The 21998-nt window shown below is 48.2% G+C and overlaps 1 protein-coding gene across 3 annotated transcripts in view; it reads right to left on the bottom strand.

Annotated features, from left to right (window-relative positions):
* Positions 1-17923, bottom strand: part of pnp6 (purine nucleoside phosphorylase 6) — an 80512-nt gene extending 62589 nt beyond the window's left edge. Inside the window, exon 1 of one of the 3 annotated variants that reach the window (XM_067997617.1) lies at positions 17855-17923. Coding sequence is in view for 1 of the 3 variants with exons in the window: in XM_067997618.1 (XP_067853719.1) it covers positions 17558-17577 (20 nt within the window). In the remaining 2 variants the exon portion in view is untranslated. Of the gene's footprint in view, positions 1-17557; positions 17678-17854 lie in introns of those variants that run through there. The other 2 variants (XM_067997618.1, XM_067997616.1) reach the window with 2 other exon arrangements.
* Between the last annotated feature and the right edge of the window lie 4075 nt (positions 17924-21998).

Below are 21998 nucleotides of genomic sequence, written 5' to 3'. Positions count from 1 at the left end.
GGAGAAAGAGAGAGAGAGAGAGAGAGAGAGAGAGACACACGGACAGGATGAGAGAGAGAGAGAGAGAGAGAGAGAGACACACACAGACAGGGGGAGAAAGAGAGAGAGAGAGAGAGAGAGAGAGAGACACACACAGACAGGGGGAGAAAGAGAGAGAGAGAGAGAGAGAGACACACGGACAGGATGAGAGAGAGAGAGAGAGAGAGAGAGAGAGACACACACAGACAGGGGGAGAAAGAGAGAGAGAGAGAGAGAGAGAGAGAGACACACGGACAGGATGAGAGAGAGAGAGAGAGAGAGAGAGAGACACACACAGACAGGGGGAGAAAGAGAGAGAGAGAGAGAGAGAGAGAGACACACACAGACGGGGGGGGAAAGAGAGAGAGAGAGAGAGAGAGAGAGGCACAGACCGGCGGGGGGGGGGGGGGGGAAGAGAGATAAGAGAGAGAGAGAGAGAGAGACACACACACAGACAGGGGGAGAAAGAGAGAGAGAGAGAGAGAGAGAGAGAGAGACACACGGACAGGATGAGAGAGAGAGAGAGAGAGAGAGAGAGAGACACACACAGACAGGGGGAGAAAGAGAGAGAGAGAGAGAGAGAGAGAGACACACACAGACAGGGGGAGAAAGAGAGAGAGAGAGAGAGACACACAGAGACAGACAGACAGACAGCCAGACACAGACAGAGAGACATACAGTTGTCAGTGTGGGAGTGAGATTCAGTATCAATAAGAATCAGACCACTTATAAAGCTATTTAAACAAGTGGAGCTGTGTTTATCTTTGAGTCAGACACATCAAAATAGAACGACTTGCACAACACCAGGTTATAGTCCAACAGTTTTATTTTAAATCACAAGCTTTCGGAGCTTACCTCCTTCGTCTGGTGAGTGAAGGGTTCTAAAAACGCATATCATATATAGTCAGAGAACAATGCCTGGTGATTACAGATAATCTTTCCAACTGCCCGCTATCACATCTCGGCTGGGAGACGATCACATCAATCAAAGGTGTCGTTGGTGTTCAGAAAGGTTACATCCCAGTATACTGAATACACAATGGATCAGATTACACAGACAGAGAGAGAAAGAGACCCGAAAGGCAGAGAGAGAGAGAGAGAGAGAGACAGAGAGACAGACAGACAGAGACAGACAGACAGACAGAGAGACAGAGACAGAGACAATGTCCAGTTGTATTAAAAACAGATAACTTTTCTCGCTGGTGGGGTTACATGTAGCGTGACATGAACCCAAGATCCCGTTTGAGGCCGTCCTCATGGGTGCGGAACTTGGCTATCAATTTCTGCTCGACGATTTTGCGTTGTCGTGTGTCCCGAAGGCCGCCTTGGAGTACGCTTACCCGAAGATCGGAGGCTGAATGTCCATGACTGCTGAAGTGTTCCCCGACTGGGAGGGAACCCTCCTGTCTGGCAATTGTTGCGCGGTGTCCGTTCATCCGTTGTCACAGTGTCTGCGTGGTCTCGCTAATGTACCATGCTCAGGGGCACGACTTCCTTACATTTGTCCACCCCAGTCCATCACCAGCATCTCCACATCATGGCGACTATCGACACCACAAACTGCCGGCTCACAGTGGAGAGGATCTCCAAGAAGATCGCGCATATAGACACAGACATCAAGTTTCTACAGAGCAGCAAGAAAGCAGACAAGATCCCGAAAGGACTCCAGATCACGAACCCACTCAGGTCCACATACAACTCGGATTACGCTGAGAGACTCTGCCGTCGTACCTCTTGCACACTCTGCAACCATCTCATACACCAACTCTACAGCAGACGCCACAACCTCGAAACCAAGATAGAGTCCATACTCTCAACCTGTACTCAGGACACAGCAGACCAGCTACGAGATACCGCCAAACAGACGAGGCAACGGAACTATGCTGCCGACATGAAAACCAAGAGCAGGAAGCTTGAGAAACTCGGCATCACCACCAGCATCGACCAAGCCTCCCCCCGGTACCACGGTTGCAACCACAGGGAAGTCTATCGTCAATTTGTCCGACCACACCCTTCAACCAGACAAAATCAAAGTTCTCAGCCGAGGGCTCAATTTTTGCCCCCCTACCACCAAAATGGACCCCATCGGTCTCGCGGCGGACACAGAGGAATTCATCAGGAGAATGAGGCTCCGGGAATTCTTCCACAAATCCTAAGATTTCAGCAGCGAACCCAATGAGACAATCGACGATCCGGAACAGCAGACAGAGGGATCCGCGGTACAGCAACCGAAGAAGAAAGAGTCAAACTGGACTCCTCCAGAGGGTCGCTGCCCTCAGCTGGACATGTATGCTCAAGCTGTCAGGAAATGCGTCTATGCCAGATTCATCAGCTGCACTCAGAAGACAGTCCAGAATGTCACCCGAGCACAACGCAACGCCATCGACGCTCTCAAGACCAACCGCAACATCGTCATCAAACCAGCGGACAAAGGAGGAGCCATCGTCATACAGAACAGAACGGACTATTGCAAAGAAGCATACCGACAACTGGACAACCAGGAACACTACAGACGGTTACCCGCAGACCCGACCAAAGAACACACCCACCAGCTCAACAAACTGATCAAGACCTTCGATCCAGACCTTCAAAACATCCTACGCACTCTCATCCCACGTACTCCCCGCGTGAGAGACTTCTACTGCCTCCCAAAGATACACAAAGTCAACACACCAGGACGTCCTATCGTATCAGGCAACGGAACCCTGTGTGAGAACCTCTCTGGATACATCGAGGGCATCCTGAAACCCATCGTGCAGGGAAGCCACAGCTTCTGTCGTGACACTACAGACTTCCTACAAAAACTCAGCACCCACGGACCTGTTGAACCAGGAACACTTCTCACCACGATGGACGTCTCGGCACTCTACACCAGTATCCCCCACGATGACGGCATCGCTGCGACAGCATCAATACTCAACACCAACAACAGCCAATCTCCAGACGCCATCCTACAACTCATCCGCTTCATCCTGGATCACAATGTCTTCACCTTCGACAACCTGTTCTTTACCCAAACACACGGAACAGCCATGGGGACCAAATTCGCACCCCAATACGCCATCATTTTCATGCACAAGTTCGAGCAGGACTTCTTCACTGCACAGGACCTCCAACCAACACTATACACCAGATACATCGACGACATTTTCTTTCTATGGACCCACGGTGAGGAATCACTAAAGAGACTACACGATAACATCAACAAGTTCCATCCCACCATCAAGCTCACCATGGACTACTCCTCAGAATCGGTTTCATTCTTGGACACACGAATCGCCATCAAAGACGGGCACCTCAGCACCTCACTCTACCGCAAGCCCACGGACAACCTCACGATGCTCCACTTTTCCAGCTTCCACCCTAACCACGTCAAAGAGGCCATCCCCTATGGACAGGCCCTGCGAATACACAGGATCTGCTCAGACGAGGAGGAACGCGATGGACACCTACAGACGCTGAAAGACACCCTAGTAAGAACGGGATATGACGCTCGACTCATCGATCGACAGTTCCGACGGGCCACAGCGAAAAATCGCATAGACCTCCTCAGAAGACAAACATGGGACACAACCAACAGAGTACACTTCGTCGTCCAGTACTTCCCCGGAGCGGAGAAACTACGCCATGTTCTCCGCAGCCTTCAACATGTCATCGATGACGACGGACACCTCGCTAAGGCCATCCCCACGCCTCCACTACTCGCCTTCAAACAGCCACCTAACCTCAAACAGACCATCGTTCGCAGCAAATTACCCAGCTTTCAGGAGAACAGCGTCCACGACACCACACAACCCTGCCACGGCAAACTCTGCAAGACATGCCAGAACATCAACACGGATACCACCATCACACGAGAGGACACCACCCACCAGGTACATGGTTCATACTCCTGTGACTCGGCCAACGTTGTCTACCTCATACGCTGCAGGAAAGGATGCCCCGGAGCATGGTACATTGGCGAGACCATGCAGACACTGTGACAACGGATGAACGGACACCGCGCAACAATTGCCAGACAGGAGGGTTCCCTCCCAGTCGGGGAACACTTCAGCAGTCAAGGACATTCAGCCTTCGATCTTCGGGTAAGCGTTCTCCAAGGCGGCCTTCGAGACACACGACAACGCAAAATCGTCGAGCAGAAATTGATAGCCAAATTCCGCACCCATGAGGACGGCCTCAACCGGGATCTTGGGTTCATGTCACGCTACATGTAACCCCACCAGCGAAAAAAGTTATCTGTTTTTAATATAACGGGTCATTCTCTCTCTCTCTCTGCCTTTCGGGTCTCTTTCTCTCTCTGTCTTTGTGATCTGATCCATTGTGTATTCAGTATACTGGGATGTAATGTTTTCCGTGGCTAACCTGTCTGAACACCAACGACACCTTTGATTGATGTGATCGTCTCCCAGCCGAGATGTGATAGCGGGCAGTTGGAAAGATTATCTGTAATCACCAGGCATTGTTCTCTGACTATATATGATATGCGTTTTTAGAACCCTTCACTCACCTGACGAAGGAGGAAAGCTCCGAGAGCTTGTGATTTAAAATAAAACTGTTGGACTATAACCTGGTGTTGTGCAAGTCCTTACATTTGTCCACCCCAGTCCATCACCAGCATCTCCATATCACATCAAAATAGGTCACATTTTTAAACTAGACTGTGAGCCTTTCCAACACTGGCCGTAAGTACTTGGCGAAAGAGAAAGACCAATTTCAAAATCAGGTACAAGCTTTTCCATCCGGCTTGTGCCCAATTTCGTGATCGGGTTTCCGCCAAACTCTGCCTCAGTGCTGAAGAGGAACACTTTTCTCAACGGGTCTATTGTGCAAATATGTTCTAACTGACAGGTTGGGGGTCGGGGGAATAATGTCTGGATTAGGTCATTTCCATATGTGGGCACAATGAGCAGCATCACACCCGAAACAGGAAACATCCCCATGGAGTCCGTGCTCGAGGTCCAGTCTGGGTCTTGGAAGTGAACAATCAAATGAATTCTTATAGTGAATTTTAGATGGAACGGTTTAATATTGAGGCCTCCACCTCCGTAACACTACCCGTCTCCGCCCTTGCCTCAGCCCATCTGCTGTTGAAACTCTCTAAACTCAACTTTTGCAATGTTCTCCTGGCCGGCCTCCCACCTCTGTAAACTTCAGCTCATCCAAAACTCTGCTGCCCATAACCTAACTCACACCAAGTCCCATTCACCCATCACCCTTGTGCTCGCTGACCTACATTGGCTCCCAGTCTGGCAATGCCTTGATTTTAAAATTCTCATCCTTGTTTTCAAATCCCTCCATGGCCTCACCCCTCCCTATCTCTCACCTCCTCCAGCCCTACAACCCTCCGCGATCTCTATTCCTCCAAGTCTGGCCTCCTATGCATCCCCAATTTATTTCGCTCCACCACTGGAGGCCGTTCCTCCAGCCACCTAGGCCCCATCCTCTGGAATTTCCTCCCATAATTTCTGCTCCTCTCTCTCCTCCTTTGAGACCGAGCTCTTTGAAAAATAGAACTTGTATTTATATAACCCCTTTCATGACCTCAGGACATCCCAAAGCGCTTTACAGCTAATTAAGCACATTTGAAGTGTAGACATGTTGGCAGCCAATGTGCGCACTGTAAGATCCCACAAACAGCAATGAAATAAATGACCAGATAATCTTTTTTTCTAGGTGTTGATTGATGGATAAATGTTGTCCAGGACATAGAACCATGGAATAGTTACAGCACAGAAGGAGGCCATTTGGCCCATCGAGCCCATGTAAGAGCAATCCAGTTAGTCCCATTCCCCCCTCTTTCCCCATAGCCCTGCAATTTTTTTCCCTTCAAGTATTTATCCAGTTCCTTTCTGAAAGCCACCTTTGAATCTGTCTCCACCACCCCCTCGGGCAGTGCATTCCAGATCATAACCACTCGCTGTATAAAAAAGTTTATCCTCGTGTTGCCTTTGGTTCTTTTTCCAATCACCTTAAATCTATGTCCTCTGGTCATCGACCCTTCTGCCAATAGGACTCTCTCTTTATTTACTTTAATAAACTTAATAAAATAAAACTTTAAATAAAATTTACTTTTTGAACACTTCTATTAAATCTCCGCTCAACCTTCTCCAGTCTGACCACGTAACTGAAGTCCCTCATCCCTGGAATCATTCTAGTAAATCTTTTCTGCAACCTCTCTAAGGCCTTCACATCCTTCCTAAAGTGCGGTGCCCAGAATTGGACACAATGCTCCAGTTGTGGTCGAACCAGTATTTTATAAAGGTTCATCATAACCTCCTTGCTTTTGTACTCTATGCCTGTATATATAAAGCCCAGGATCCTGTATGCTTTTTTAACCACTTTCTCAACCTTCAAAGGTTTGTGCACAGGTTCCCCCAGATCTCTCTGTTCCTGTACTCCTTTTAGAATTGTACCATTTAATTTATATTGCCTCTCCTTATTCTTCCTGCCAAAATGTATCACTTTGCACTTCTTTGCGTTAAATTTCATCTGCCATGTGTCCACCAATTCCACCAGCCTGTCTATATCCTCTTGAAGTCTATCACTATCCTCCTCACTGTTCACTACACTTCCAAGTTTTGTCATCTGCAAATTTGGAAATTGTGCCCTGTACACCCAAGTCCAAGTCATTAATATATATCATGAAAAGCAGTGGTCCCAGTCAATGTTCCCTCTAATTTTTTTCGGCCATGTGCGGAATGAATTTGGGTTTGTGTACTGATATAAAGGCTGTGTGAGCCACCATAAAACAATCACAACTTTAAATCGAGCATCTTTTTAGAAAACACTATTCAGGGTAAATAACAAAACAGAACAAATATACAAAATAATGGATAATAGTAACAATTTAATGTTATATTGGCTGATATATTTATATAATTTATGAAATGTGGGTGATGCTGGCAAGGCTGTGTTTATTGCCCATCGTTGGTTGAACTGAGGGCATTGAGAGTCAACCACATTGTGTGAGACTGGAGTCACGTGTAGGCCAGACCAGATCAGATAGTGATAACAGGCTCTCTTGCCTGAAGGTCATTAATGAAGCAGTTGGGTTTTAACAACAATCCGGCAGCTTCTGCGGTCTTTTTTTGAATCTAGGCCAGAAATGATCAGATTTATTGAATTCAGTTTTACAACTTGCCCTGGTGGGATTTGAACTCTTGACCTCTGGGTTGTTGGTCCAGCAACCGAACCACTGCAGTACTGTCCAGACTCTCTCTTGACATTTTGAAGTTTGGACACCTTGATGTCTGTGTTTGCTGTGACTGCCCCCTACCCCCCGCCCTCGACAACCCCACCCCAAAAAGTTATGCCAGCCTGCCCCGTACTAGTGCTTGCTGCAGTCTCTATTCAACAGCCACGTTCAACAGTACCATCCTGCCAATGCAGACATTAATGTCAACAAATCTATAAAGTAGACTTCAACCCTGTGCAGTCATTCTGTGCAGTGTAGGAAAGATTTTCAATGCTCATCAGCAGTTGTCTAAAAGCTTAGTACCCCAGAGATTCAACTAATAGCAAGGACAATTTGATCATTATTGTTGGCACAGGGAACAACAGAATGGAGCAAACTTGGCAATCGCCTACCTGAGTAATGATAATCACTGCCATCTGGAGTCCTACAAGGTGAAATTGGTCTGTGGTGTAGAACAGGACACCAATGGAAGAGAGAATCGGACAGAGTGTGAAACAGGACATCAATGGAAGGGAGAATCAGACAGAGTGTGAAACAGGGCATCAATGGAAGAGAGAATCAGGCAGAGTGTGAAACAGGACATCAATGGAAGGGAGAATCGGACAGAGTGTGAAACAGGGCATCAATGGAAAGAGAGAATCAGGCAGAGTGTGAAACAGGGCACCAATGGAAGAGAGAATCAGGCAGAGTGTGAAACAGGGCATCAATGGAAGAGAGAATCAGACACAGTGTGAAACAGGGCATCAATGGAAGGGAGAATCAGGCAGAGTGTGAAACAGGGCATCAATGGAAGAGAGAATCGGACAGAGTGTGAAACAGGGCATCAATGGAAAGAGAGAATCGGACAGAGTGTGAAACAGGACACCAATGGAAGAGAGAATCGGACAGAGTGTGAAACAGGACATCAATGGAAGAGAGAATCGGACAGAGTGTGAAACAGGACATCAATGGAAGAGAGAATCGGACAGAGTGTGAAACAGGGCATCAATGGAAGAGAGAATCAGGCAGAGTGTGAAACAGGGCATCAATGGAAGAGAGAATCAGACAGAGTGTGAAACAGGGCATCAATGGAAGAGAGAATCAGGCAGAGTGTGAAACAGGGCATCAATGGAAAGAGAGAATCAGGCAGAGTGTGAAACAGGGCATCAATGGAAGAGAGAATCAGGCAGAGTGTGAAACAGGGCATCAATGGAAGAGAGAATCAGGCAGAGTGTGAAACAGGGCATCAATGGAAAGAGAGAATCGGACAGAGTGTGAAACAGGGCATCAATGGAAGGGAGAATCAGGCAGAGTGTGAAACAGGGCATCAATGGAAGAGAGAATCGGACTGAGTGTGAAACAGGGCATCAATGGAAGGGAGAATCAGACAGAGTGTGAAACAGGGCATCAATGGAAAGAGAGAATCAGGCAGAGTGTGAAACAGGGCATCAATGGAAGAGGGAATCAGACAGAGTGTGAAACAGGGCATCAATGGAAGAGAGAATCAGGCAGAGTGTGAAACAGGGCATCAATGGAAAGAGAGAATCAGGCAGAGTGTGAAACAGGACATCAATGGAAGGGAGAATCAGACAGAGTGTGAAACAGGGCATCAATGGAAGAGAGAATCAGGCAGAGTGTGAAACAGGGCATCAATGGAAGAGAGAATCAGACAGAGTGTGAAACAGGGCATCAATGGAAGAGAGAATCAGGCAGAGTGTGAAACAGGGCATCAATGGAAGAGAGAATCGGACAGAGTGTGAAACAGGGCATCAATGGAAGAGAGAATCAGACAGAGTGTGAAACAGGGCATCAATGGAAGAGAGAATCAGGCAGAGTGTGAAACAGGGCATCAATGGAAGAGAGAATCGGACAGAGTGTGAAACAGGGCATCAATGGAAGAGAGAATCGGACAGAGTGTGAAACAGGGCATCAATGGAAGAGAGAATCGGACAGAGTGTGAAACAGGGCATCAATGGAAGAGAGAATCGGACAGAGTGTGAAACAGGGCATCAATGGAAGAGAGAATCGGACAGAGTGTGAAACAGGGCATCAATGGAAGGGAGAATCGGACAGAGTGTGAAACAGGGCATCAATGGAAGGGAGAATCAGGCAGAGTGTGAAACAGGGCATCAATGGAAGGGAGAATCGGAGAGAGTGTGAAACAGGGCATCAATGGAAGAGAGAATCAGGCAGAGTGTGAAACAGGGCATCAATGGAAGAGAGAATCGGACAGAGTGTGAAACAGGGCATCAATGGAAGGGAGAATCGGACAGAGTGTGAAACAGGGCATCAATGGAAGAGAGAATCGGGCAGAGTGTGAAACAGGGCATCAATGGAAGAGAGAATCGGACAGAGTGTGAAACAGGGCATGAATGGAAGGGAAAATCGGACAGAGTGTGAAACAGGGCATCAATGGAAGAGAGAATCGGACAGAGTGTGAAACAGGGCATCAATGGAAGAGAGAATCGGACAGAGTGTGAAACAGGGCATCAATGGAAGGGAGAATCGGACAGAGTGTGAAACAGGGCATCTTGAACAGAGGAGAGCAAGATGATTTGATGTCATCTAGAACTGCAATCATATTTTTTCCAAAATGATGTTTATAATTGTAAAACTACTTGGAAGAAATTGATAAACTCGAGTTAAAACTGAGATGTGAGTCTCAAAGATTCTACTGTGGAGCAGCCTATTCTAATTGGGCCTACTCAAAAGGGCCTCAGTGCAGGGCTGTTGCTTCTTCATATATCTGACCCACTGACTCTGCTAAGGTCAATGTTGCCTTACCTTTTAAAAGAAATTGATGAGGTAATTGTCTAGCGGCTGGGCCAGAAACCATTAAGTCCGTCACCATATTAGATTCTGAACATCAGTGGAAACTGCAGTTCAAACTCAGGCTCCAGACTCTCTCGGGAAAGGTGCTGCATGTGGAACTGTCCGCCTTTCAGTGATGCTAACTCCTGGAGTAAAGCTGCAGTGATACACACCTTATTTTTCTGAAGCTTTAGTCGCTGCTGTTCCTCGAGTACAGCTCGTCCCTTCTCTATTTTCGGTCTTTGTTCCTCTAACCTCTTCCACCTATTTCGCACTACATGCCGACATTATCAGTACAACACTCCCGTCCAATCTAACATTAACTCCTGCCCTTGCCGCCAAGTGATAGGTAGCTGACATGACCTCAGCAGCGTCTCCACCAGAGAGCACTGGTTTGGTGCACGGACGGAATGACATGTGCGGCACACAACAAACCGCTGGACAGTCGCGCACGTGAACAGCTTAGAGGGAACAGCGGTCCTAGTACCGACCCCTGGGGACTGCCACTGTACACCTTCCTTCATTCCAAAAAACTGTTCACCACCACTCTGTTTCCTGTCACTTAGCCAATTTCGTATCCATGCTGACACTGCCCCTTTTATTCCATGGGCTTCAATTTTGCTAACAAGCTTATTATTTGGCACTTTATCAAACACCTTTTTAAAGTCCATATACACCACATCCACCGCATTGCCCTCATCTACTCTCTGTTACCTCATCAAAAAACTCAATCAAGTTAGTTAAACACGATTTGCTTTTAACAAATCCATGCTGGCTTTCCTGAATGAATCCACACTTGTCCAAATGACGATTAATTTTGTCCCGGATTATCGTTTCTAAAAGCTTCCCCATCACCGAGGTTAAACTGACTGGCCTGTAGTTGCTGGGTTTATCCTTACACCCTTTCTTGAACAAGGGTGTAACATTTGCAATTCTCCAGTCCGCGAGAAATTCTCCAGTCCGACATCAGGGAGAACTCCCCTGCTCTTCTTCGAATAATGCCGTGGGATCTTTTACGTCCACTCGAGGAGGCAGACTGGACCTCAGGTTAATGTCTCATCCAAAAGACGGCACCTCTGACAGTGCAGCACTCCCTCAGCACTGCAGTGAAGTGCCAGTCTAGATTATGTCCTTGTTGCTGGAGTGGGGCTTGAACCCATGTCCTTCTGACTCAGAGGCGAGAGTGCTACCTGCTGAGCCAAGGCCGACACCTCTTTGACCAAGCTTTTGGTCACCCCTCGTAATCTCTCCTTCCTTGACTTGGCATCCATTTTGTTCTCAACTCTCTGTGGGGCGCCTTAGGACACTTGTCTGGCGAAGGCTTTATATAATTGCACGTTGATAATGATGCTATCTCTCCAGCAAGATTCCCACCTTTTGCCAAATCCAACCTGGGCAGGAGGCATGACAGGAGTGGGAAAGCGATGGGATCATGGCTTGAGTTAAGATTTACCAACTAATCCCCACGTATCGGGGGGCGCAGAAGGAAGTGGAAGAATTGCACTTCAGATTTATACAACATAATTTGGGTGGACGATTTACAATTTCAGAAATTTCAAAGTTATGACTCAAAAAAATGGAAAGCGATCAACCTGACCCCTGACTCCCGACTCGGGCCCAGCCACCCACCCACCCAAAGCAGCAATGCGCCCCACCTGCCCTTCCACACGCTCCCCTGCTCTCCATGTTGTCCCAACAGAATTCCCGGAACTGTCCTCCTCTCCATCCTCCTAGATAATGCCAAGGAACTGTACCAGTTGCACCTCCCTTCTTGCTGCATCAGACTCCCGGAAAGACTCACGCAGGGCTGTACTCATCTAATGCCCGTGAAACAAATCAAGGGGCTTTAAAGATATTGAGAACTGGGATACAGAAAAAAATCCATACTGGTTAAATCCCGCCACTGTTTTCCCAATGAGCAGGTAATCAAGGGGACTGGGAAGCTCTCTAACCAACTGTAAGGGGATGGATGGGTTAGAGGGTGATTCCAGTTGGAGATGTTGTTCTAATGTATCCAGTGTTCAGGCCGACCAACTCTCTCCCTGTTGCTGGAACGCTCAGCCGTACAATTGGGATCTTTAGTCAGAGAGTGGGGAGAATGCGGAACCCGCTAGCACATGGTGTGGTTGAGGTGAATAGCATGGATGCATTTAAGCTGATACAAGAGTTTAAAATTATGAATGGGTTTGATCGGGTAGATGTGGAGATGATATTTCCACTTGTGGGGGAGTCCAACACTAGGGGTCATAAATATAAGATAGTCACTAATAAATCCAATAGGGAATTCAGGAGAAACTTCTTTACCCAGAGAGTGGTTAGAATGTGGAACTCACTACCACAAGGAGTAGTTGAGGTGACTAATGTAGATACATTTAAGGGTAAGTTAGATAAACACACGAGGGAGAAAGGAATAGAAGGATATGTTGTTCGATGGAGTAGGGAGGGAGGAGGCTCGTGTGGAGCATAAACGCCATCATAGAGCAGTTGGGCTGAACGGCCTGTTTCTGTGCTGTAAACTCAATGTAATTCTATGTAAAAGCAAGGGGAAACACTCACTCAAATCTCACTGTACAGTCGGCCACGAAGGGAGAGAAAAGCAAGATGAAGAAGGGAAAAGCGGATAAAAGGAGTAAATTAGAGGCTCCGGGCAGGGCCCTGGGACCCATGTGAGGAACACAGCTGGCTGCCTCAGGTATGAGTGACTGCAGATCCCATCTCCACATCCTCTGGTATGCAACTAATGGGATCGCCTGTTCCTGCCCCTCCCCCTCCCCCTGCCACCTCCACGGTGATGGACTTTGGAGCAGTTGAGAGAGATGAAGAGATAGAATGGACAGGGCTGGCTCATCGTTTGATCGGGAGCTGAGACAAGCTGGGAAAAATATCAGTAAAGAAGTGTGGAATTTACAAAATGCTTTTTAATTCCTCTCCAGTTTCTGAGCTCTCTCTCTCTCGAAAAACTCTGTGTACATTACAAACAACTAAATCCCAGTCCCCAGACTGTTTATTTTGGCTCTACGATAGCGTTGGGTTCTATGTCGCCTACACTGAGGTCTGCACACTGCTTGTATCAGGCAGTTAGAAAAACCCACTCACTCAACCTCACTGCACTCAGTGAATGCACAATCTCACAACTGTCCCCATTTACACACCGTCATGGATCCTCAGCTTTATTGCAACTATTTACAGTGGAGTGTCCGTTTGAAATCCGATTGTTCATCAAAGATTTCGTTTCTTTTAACAATAACAACAACTTGCATTTATATAGAACCTTTAACGTAGTAAAACGTTCCAAGACGCTTCACAGGAGCATTACCAAACAAAATCTGACACCTAGCCACATAAGGAGATATTAGGACAAGTGACCAAAATCTTGGTAAAAGATGTAGGTTTTAAGGAGGAGAGAGAGGTAGAGAGGAGGAGAGGTTTAGGGAGGGAATTCCAGAGCTTAGGGCCTAGGCAGCTGAAGGCACGGCCGCCAATGGTGGAGCGATTAAAATCGGGGACGCACAAGAGGCAAGAATTGGAGGAGAGTAGAGATCTCGGAGGGTTGTAGGGCTGGAGGAGGTTACAGAGATAGGGAGGGGCGAGGTCATGGAGGGATTTGAAAACAAGGAGAATTTTAAAATTGAGGCGTTGCCTGTATATGGGGTGAGCCTTAAACATAGCACCTCTGAATGGCAAACAACTGCTCAGTAGGGTGGTTTTACCAGCAGTTGGTCCTGACAACTCACCCAGCTCTCACTGGTGCCTCCAAGTGCCACAACCCGGGACCTTGCCTCGGTTGGCACGTTCAACCCAGTGAGAGTAACCAAGGAGTAATGGTCGAACGCTTGGCCAATTCCAAACCTCTGAAACCAGCATCGCTGCTGAGCTGACAGACAGGTAATTACATGGTATTTACAGCACAGAAACAGGCCATTCAGTCCAACAAGTCTATGCTGGTATTTGTGCTCCACATGAGCCTCCTCCCACTCCCATCTCACCCTCGTGAAATAATAATCACTCCCTTCATTCACTTGGTAATGATCTTAAATTTCTGACCATCAGTTACCAATTCACCAACCAATGGAAATGGTTTTTCCCGTTTTACTGTAACAAAATCTCACAAATCAAAAACCTTTACAACAATTTATAAAGCTAACAGGTGGATTCCTGGAAGTTAAGAGTAAATTAGTTGTGGACAATAAGCATTAGTTTGGGGCCTGCTGATTGCCTATGAGGGAGTGAAGAAATACACTCCTGAATTGACTGGAAACCTGCCCTCCTTACCCGGTCTGGCCTGCACGTGACTATAGTCCAATATCAACAATTCCCACTTAATGCCCTCAGGGCAACCAGGGACGGCCAATAAATACTGTCCACAAATAAAACAGCCTGACATGACAACACACTGCAACTGCCTGTGTTTACATACAAACAGTTCTGCAGCTGATTCAACTCCTCGTTCTGGCAAAAACACTGCGCAGTTTATATTATAAAAAGGCACTGGAGAAGGTGATTAGGAAAGTCTGAACAGGCTGGGGCTCTTTTCTCCAGAAAAGAGAAGGCTGAAGGGTGACCTGATAGAGGTTTTTAAAATTATGAAAGGGTTTGATAGGGTAGATGCAGAGAAGATGTTTCCACTTGTGGGGGAGACCAGAACTATAGGCCATAAATATAAGAGAGTCACTAATAAATCCAATAGGGAATTCAGGAGAAACTTCTTTACCCAGAGAGTGGTTAGAATGTGGAACTCGCTCCCACAAGGAGTATTTGAGGCGACTAATGTAGATGCATTTAAGGGGAAGCTAGATAAAGACATGAGGGAGAAAGGAATAGAAGGATATCCTGATAGGGTTAGATGAAATAGGGAGGCAGGAGGCTCGTGTGGAGCATAAACACTGGCATAGAGCAGTTGGGACGAAAGGCCTGTTTCTGTGCTGTACATTCTATGTAAAAAAGCAAAATACCACAGATGCCGGAAATACTCAGCAGGTCAGGCAACATCTGTGGAGAGAGAAACAGAATTAACGTTTCAGGTCAATGACCTTGCGTCAGAACTGGAAGTAATTAAAGATTTAACAGTTTTTGAGCAAGTACAGAGTCAGGGAAAGGGAAGGGGAAGGTGTGTTTGGTGGTGGGATCATGCTGGAGGTGGTGGAAATGGCGGAGGATGATACGTTAAATATGGAGGCTGGTGGGGTGGAAGGTGAGGACAAGGGGACCCTGTCATGGTTCTGGGAGGGAGGGGAAGGGGTGATAGCAGAAATGCAGAAAATGGGACGGACATGGTCGCAGGCCCTGTCAACTACAGTGGAGGGGATTCCTCGGTTGAGGAAAAAGGAAGACATATCGGAAGCACTGGTACTGAAGGTGGAATCATCAGAACAGATGCAACGGAGATGGAGAAACTGGGAGAAGGGAATAGAGTCCTTACAGGAAGCGGGGTGGGAGAAAGTGTAATCAAGGTAACTGTGAGAATCAGTGGGCTGATAATAGATATTGGTTTACAGCCTATCCCCAGAAATGGAGATAGAGAAGTCGAGGAAAAGTCGGAGATGGACCACGTGACGGTGAGGGAAGGGTGGAAATTGGAAGCAAAGTTGATGACATTTTCCAGTTCGGGTTCACAGGGCCCTCGAGGGCTGTCCTATTTCCCGCACTTCCCTCCCAGAACCATGACAGGGTCCCCTTGTCCTCACCTTCCACCCCACCAGCCTCCACATTCAACGTATCATCCTCCGCCATTTCCACCACCTCCAGCGCGATGCCACCACCAAACACACCTTCCCTTCCCAGCATTCCGAAGGGACCGTTCCCTCCACGACACCCTGGTCCACTCTTCCATCACCCCCAACACCCGCTCTCCTCCCCACAGCACCTTCCGTGCGAGCGCAGGAGATGAAACATCTGCCCTTTCACCTCCTCCCTTCCCACCATCCAGGGCCCCAAACACTCCTTCCAGGTGAAACAATGATTTACTTGTACTTCTTTCAATTTACTATACTGTATTCACTGCTCATAATGTGATCTCCTCTATACTGGAAGACCAAACGCAGACTGGGTGATCGCTTTGCTGAACACCACCGCTCAGTCCGCAGGTGTGACCCTGACCTGCCGGTCGCTTGTTATTTTAATTCCCTGTCCCATTCCCACTCTGACCTCTCTGTCCTCGGCCTCTTACCCTGTTCCAATGAATCTCAACGTAAGCTCGAGGAACAGCACCTCATCTTTCGATTAGGCACTTTACAACCTTTCGGACTCAACATTGATTTCAATAACTTCAGATCGTAACCACTGCTCCCATTTTTTCATGATGTGGAGATGCCGGTGATGGACTGGGGTTGAAGGAGGAAGCCTCCGAAAGCTTGTGAATTTAAAATAAAATTGCTGGACTATAACTTGGTGTTGTAAAATTGTTTCCCATTTTTTCAGACAGCAGGTGCTGGTAATGGTTCTGATGTTGCCATTTACAGCTCCTCTAAACCCATCTTTTGTTTCTGTACTTGTCCATTCCCACCCTCCTTGCCGTGCATCATCATCCCTTTTGTCATTTAATCACTCCTGCCCTCCACCCTATCAGAGACCTTCCCTTTTGTTTCCCCCCCCCACTTCTGTACTTGCTTAAAAACTGTTTAATCTTCAACTACTTCCAGTTCTGAAGAAAGGTCATTGACCTGAAACGTTAACTCGGTTTCTTTCTCCACATGATGCTGCCTGACCTGCAGAATGTTTCCAACATTTTCTGTTTTTATTCCGGATTTCCAGCATCCGCAGTATTTTCCTTTTTATTCCAGCAATTCCTGTTAGTTTCCTCATTCTGGGTGTGGGGCTGATGTTGGGCCCACGGCCTGTCGGTGCAATTGCTGGCCTGGACCTCTAGGTTCGCAGTACCCCCAAATAGCAGCATTTACCTTCACACATAAACCATGTTTGAAGAGTTGGGGGAGATCAAGAAGAAATTAATGGGGTTTGGAGGAGGAGGAGGGGAGCATAACCCATGGCTAAAAATCATGAAGCAGACAAGTCACTCCCAATAGTTGCACACTTTGCCTCCAGAGGCTCTCAAGCAGTTTGGAGGCACGTAAACCGCCTTGTTTTACATTCCAGTCACACATCACTGGAACAGCAGAAATGGCGTGTGGATGCGATGTGAACAACTGAGACCCGTCACCCCCCCCCCTCTCCCCCCTCCCTCTCCCCCTCCCCCCCCCCCCCCTCCCCCCTCCCTCTCCCCCCTCCCCCTCTCTCCCCCTCCCCCCTCTCCCCTCCCCCCTCTCACTCCCTCCTCCCTCCGAATCCAACCCAGACCATTAAATCCCGGATTACTCAAGGTCAATTACGACCGAAATAAACCCGTATCAGCGGGGCGATCTAATCCTGGGGCAGACGCCGCCCGCCGCCCGCCGCCTCCCCCAGTCAGTCAGTCAGTCAGTCAGAGCCCGCGGGTCACCAGCCTTTGATACACTCGGTGGAACGTTCAGACCCGGGTTTCCATGGCGATCGCGCACCGAAACTGACACAAATGTCTCTTTCAGCCCCGCCCCGCCCCGCCCCGCCCGTCCTTACCTGCAGGGTCCCGCCGCCATGGCCGCAGACAGGTCCTCGTCCCCCACCCAAACTTTATTTAATCCGGTCCTTCCCACCTTCCAGGGAACAGCCCGTCCTCCTTTATTGTTAAAGGGAGCATTAACCAGCCCAGCCTGACGTCAGGGGGGGGGGGGGGGGGGGGGGGAGTGTCCCGCACCCCGGACCCCGGACCCCGGACCCCGGACTGCAGTTATTTGATTCATTTCCCCCTGTTGGAACTGGATAAAGTCAGCTTAGTTTCCCGGGAGTGGCAGAGTCGGCCTAGTTTCTCCTTACCTTTCATTAATCGTTGAGCTGGGATCACTAAATGTTCATCCAGTGCTATGGAAAAACTTATCAGAACTTACACCACCCCAGACATTGTTTTCATCAACAGCCACCCCTCCACCAGAATGACACGGGGGTTTCGAGGGTTAAATTATAAGGACAGGTTGTATAAACATGGCTTATATTCCTTTGAGTTTAAAAGGATTCTGGAATGCACTGCCTGAAAGGGGAGTGTTTGATGGGACGGTGTAGAGGGAGCTTTACTCTGTGTCTAACCCGTGCTGTACCTGCCCTGGGAGTGTTTGATGGGACAGTGCAGAGGGAGCTTTACTCTGTATCTAACCCATGCTGTACCTGTCCTGGGAGTGTTTGATGGGACAGTGTAGAGGGAGCTTTACTCTGTATCTAACCCATGCTGTACCTGTCCTGGGAGTGTTTGATGGGACAGTGTAGAGGGAGCTTTACTCTGTATCTAACCCGTGCTGTACCTGCCCTGGGAGTGTTTAATGGGACAGTGTAGAGGGAGCTTTACTCTGTATCTAACCCGTGCTGTACCTGTCCTGGGAGTGTTTGATGGGACAGTGTAGAGGGAGTTTTACTCTGTATCTAACCCGTGCTGTACCTGCCTGGGAGTGTTTGATGGGACAGTGTGGAGGGAGCTTTACTCTGTATCTAACCCGTGCTGTACCTGCCTGGGAGTGTTTGATGGGACAGTGTAGAGGGAGCTTTACTCTGTATCTAACCCGTGCTGTACCTGTCCTGGGAGTGTTTGATGGGACAGTGTAGAGGGAGTTTTACTCTGTATCTAACCCGTGCTGTACCTGCCTGGGAGTGTTTGATGGGATAGTGTGGAGGGAGCTTTACTCTGTATCTAACCCGTGCTGTACCTGTCCTGGGAGTGTTTGATGGGACAGTGTAGAGGGAGCTTTACTCTGTATCTAACCCGTGCTGTACCTGCCCTGGGAGTGTTTGATGGGACAGTGTGGAGGGAGCTATGCAAAGCCCTGGTTAGACCACACCTGGAGTACTGTGTTCAGTTCTGGGCATCGTACCTTAGGAAGGATATATTGGCCTTGGAGGGAGTGCAGCGTAGATTTACCAGATGATACCTGGACTCCAAGGGTTAAATTATGAGGTGAGATTATACAAACTAGGGTTGTAATCCCTGGAATTCAGAAGATTAAGGGGTGATTTGATTGAAGTTTTCAAGATATTAAGGTGTACTGATAGGGTAGATAGAGAGAAGCTATTCCCACTGGTTGGGGAGTCTAGGACTAGGGGACATAGCCTAAAAATTAGAGCCAGGACTTTCAGGAGTGAAATTAGGAAACACATCTACACAGAAAGGGTGGTGGAGCCGCAACGAGACTTGTAATATAAGGCCCACCCCATCACTCTTCCACTACAGCCACTAACTGAGGCCAGTTCCTGTTCTTGGAATCCAGATTGAAAGCTCCAGCTCCTTCCTGCATCCGTTCCCTGCATTCACCATCTTCCATGGCAGCAGAACTTGTTCACGTGTAAAGCTTCCTCCAGAACCACCACGAGGGCTCAATGGGGCCGACTCATTCAGGCCATTCTGTGCACAAGGGCTCAATGGGGCCGACTCATTCAGGCCATTCTGTGCACAAGGGCTCAATGGGGCCGACTCATTCAGGCCATTCTGTGCACAAGGGCGTCAGAGCTTGTCAATGTCCTCAGTGCGAGGAGACCTCGAGACCCACAGATCAGCACAGAGGCTTTCCTGCAACATCGAGTCCAATAGAGAACAGAACACGAGCAGGGAGGGGGTGAGGGGCACAGACCAGGGGGCTCCAGGTGTGTGTCTCATGAAGTGTCAGAGGCACCAGATTATCGGGGAGCGGGAGCCAGCGAAGGGCTGCCCAAGACCTGCAGTGTACCAGGCACTATCCCACTGTGGGAGGAGGGGCACGGATCAAGGAGGCACGGGGCATAGGGCAAAGGGGGAAAGTGTGCTGGGGGTTGGGGTACCAAGGGGACAAAGGGTAAGAGAACCCAAACTCTTAGCATCAATAGAACGGCAGCCTCCCATTCTGTGCCTGGTCCAGGTGCTGCCCATGCACTCCAGCATGCTTTATGGGGAGGCTGCCTGATTTAAGTAGGACTCAGGGGCCTAGTGAACCCAGCACACAACTTGTGCCCATCCTCCCAGTGCCCTCTTGAGCTCACCACCAGCATCAGTGCCTGCCACAGGCCTCAGTGTAACGCATTATCTGCCCCCGTGAGGAGATTTAACAATTAAACTCTGGTAAAAGTTAATCCCCAGATGTACAAATTGGACACACAATGGACAATGGGATTAGGGTTGCCAACTCTGGTTGGACATATCCCTGGAGGTTTCATCACATGGCCTCTTGCCTCCAACCGCCCCACGCTCCCGCCATTGGTCACCCGACATGTCCGTCCTCACAGTGCCCCGCCTTCCCGCACCAATTAGAAAATGAACCGACTCTTCATTACCCCATTGGAGGATTCTTCACTGTCAGTCAAACAGCCTTTCCCCTCCACCTCCAATATTTTTATAATTGGTAAACAAAAGCGTTCAACGAAAATTTTTGAAAAACCACAATTTCTTGAATGCTCCCGTGATTTTTCTCCCGAGTTGCTCGCAGCAGTGTCTTGGAGATTAGTCTTTAATTCCTGGAGACTCCAGGGCATTCCTGGAAGGTTTGGTGACTCTAAATGGGGTGTGTAACAATTACGGGCCTGTGAACCTCCCTGCCTGATTTTCCTCTTTGCCCTGCACCCAGGTGATACTTTAAACAGCAACGACAACAAACGGGCATTTTTCTGGTGCATTTAATGTCGCACGATGGGACATCATTCACAGAGTTCAATGTGGGCAAGTGTGAGGTCATCCACTTTGGACCCAAGAAAGATAAATCAGAGTATTTACTAAATGGTGAGAAACTAGGAACAGTGGAGGAGCAGAGATTTGGGAGTCCAAGTTCACAAATCAGTAAAAACCAGTAGACAGGTACAAAAAACAATCAGAAAAGGCTAATGGAATGTTGGCTTTTATCTCAAGTGGACTGGAATACAAAGCGGAGGAAGAGATGCTTCAGTTGTACAGACCTCTGGTTAGATCCCATCTGGAGATACTGCATTCAGTTCTGGGCACCGCACCTCAGGAAGGATATATCAACCTTAGAGGGGGTGCAGTGCAGATTCACCAGAATGATACCGGGCCTAAAAAGGTTAAATTATGAGATCAGGTTGCACAGACTAGGTTTGTATTCCCTTGAGTTTAGAAGATTGAAGGGTTATCTAATCGAGGTGTTGAAAACGTTCGAAGGATTTGATAGGGTAGATGCAGAGAAACTATTCCTCTGGTGGGGGAATCAGGGACAAGAGGGCATAATCTTAACATTAGAGCTGGGCCATTTAGGAGGGAAATCAGGAAATACTTTTTCACACAAAGGGTCGTGGAAATCTGGAACTCTCTCTCCAGAAGGTTGAGGATGCTGGGGGACAATTGGAGCTTTCAAGGCTGATCGATAGATTTTTGTTGGGTAAGGGTATCGAGGGATATGGAGCTAAGGCGGGTAAATGGAGTTGAGATACAGATCAGCCATGATGTAATTGAATGGCGGAGCAGGCCCGAGGGGCTGAATGGCCTCCTCATGTTCCTAATTTTCCTAGATGTGTCATCAGCTGGAACAGATTAACGCAAGGGGCCTACGAGACCTGAGCCAAGGGGCCGCAGCCAAATATGGGGCCTCCAGTAAAGCTCACCACAGAGCAGAACAACCACATACAACCGCTGGATCAGATTCCTTTCAGTGTAGTACATTGTGATATGATTTGCTTTATTATTAATGCAGTGTGTAAACATTCCATGTGCCTTTACCCTCATGCATTTTATGTGTTTTAATGGATTGGGGGTGGGGATTGTGCGAAGAGTGCGGAGGGGCCTGAATCAGGCTCTGGTCATCAGACAAAAATTGGCACCGAGCCAAAGAATGAGATGTTAGGATGGGTGACCAAAAGCCGGGCCACATGGTTGGGTTTTAAGGAGGAGAGGGAGGTGTAGAGGCAGAGAGGTGTAGGGAGAGAACTCCAGAGTGTGGGTCTAGGTGACTGTAGGCATGGCCACCACTAGTGTGTCAAAGTGAGGGTGGGGTGCGTAAAA

This window comes from Heptranchias perlo, chromosome 16 (genome assembly GCF_035084215.1).
Source record: "Heptranchias perlo isolate sHepPer1 chromosome 16, sHepPer1.hap1, whole genome shotgun sequence".
In the NCBI taxonomy this organism is placed as follows: domain Eukaryota; kingdom Metazoa; phylum Chordata; class Chondrichthyes; order Hexanchiformes; family Hexanchidae; genus Heptranchias; species Heptranchias perlo.
Note: the sequence above shows the minus strand (reverse complement) of the source record. Positions and strands in the feature narration are given on the sequence as shown.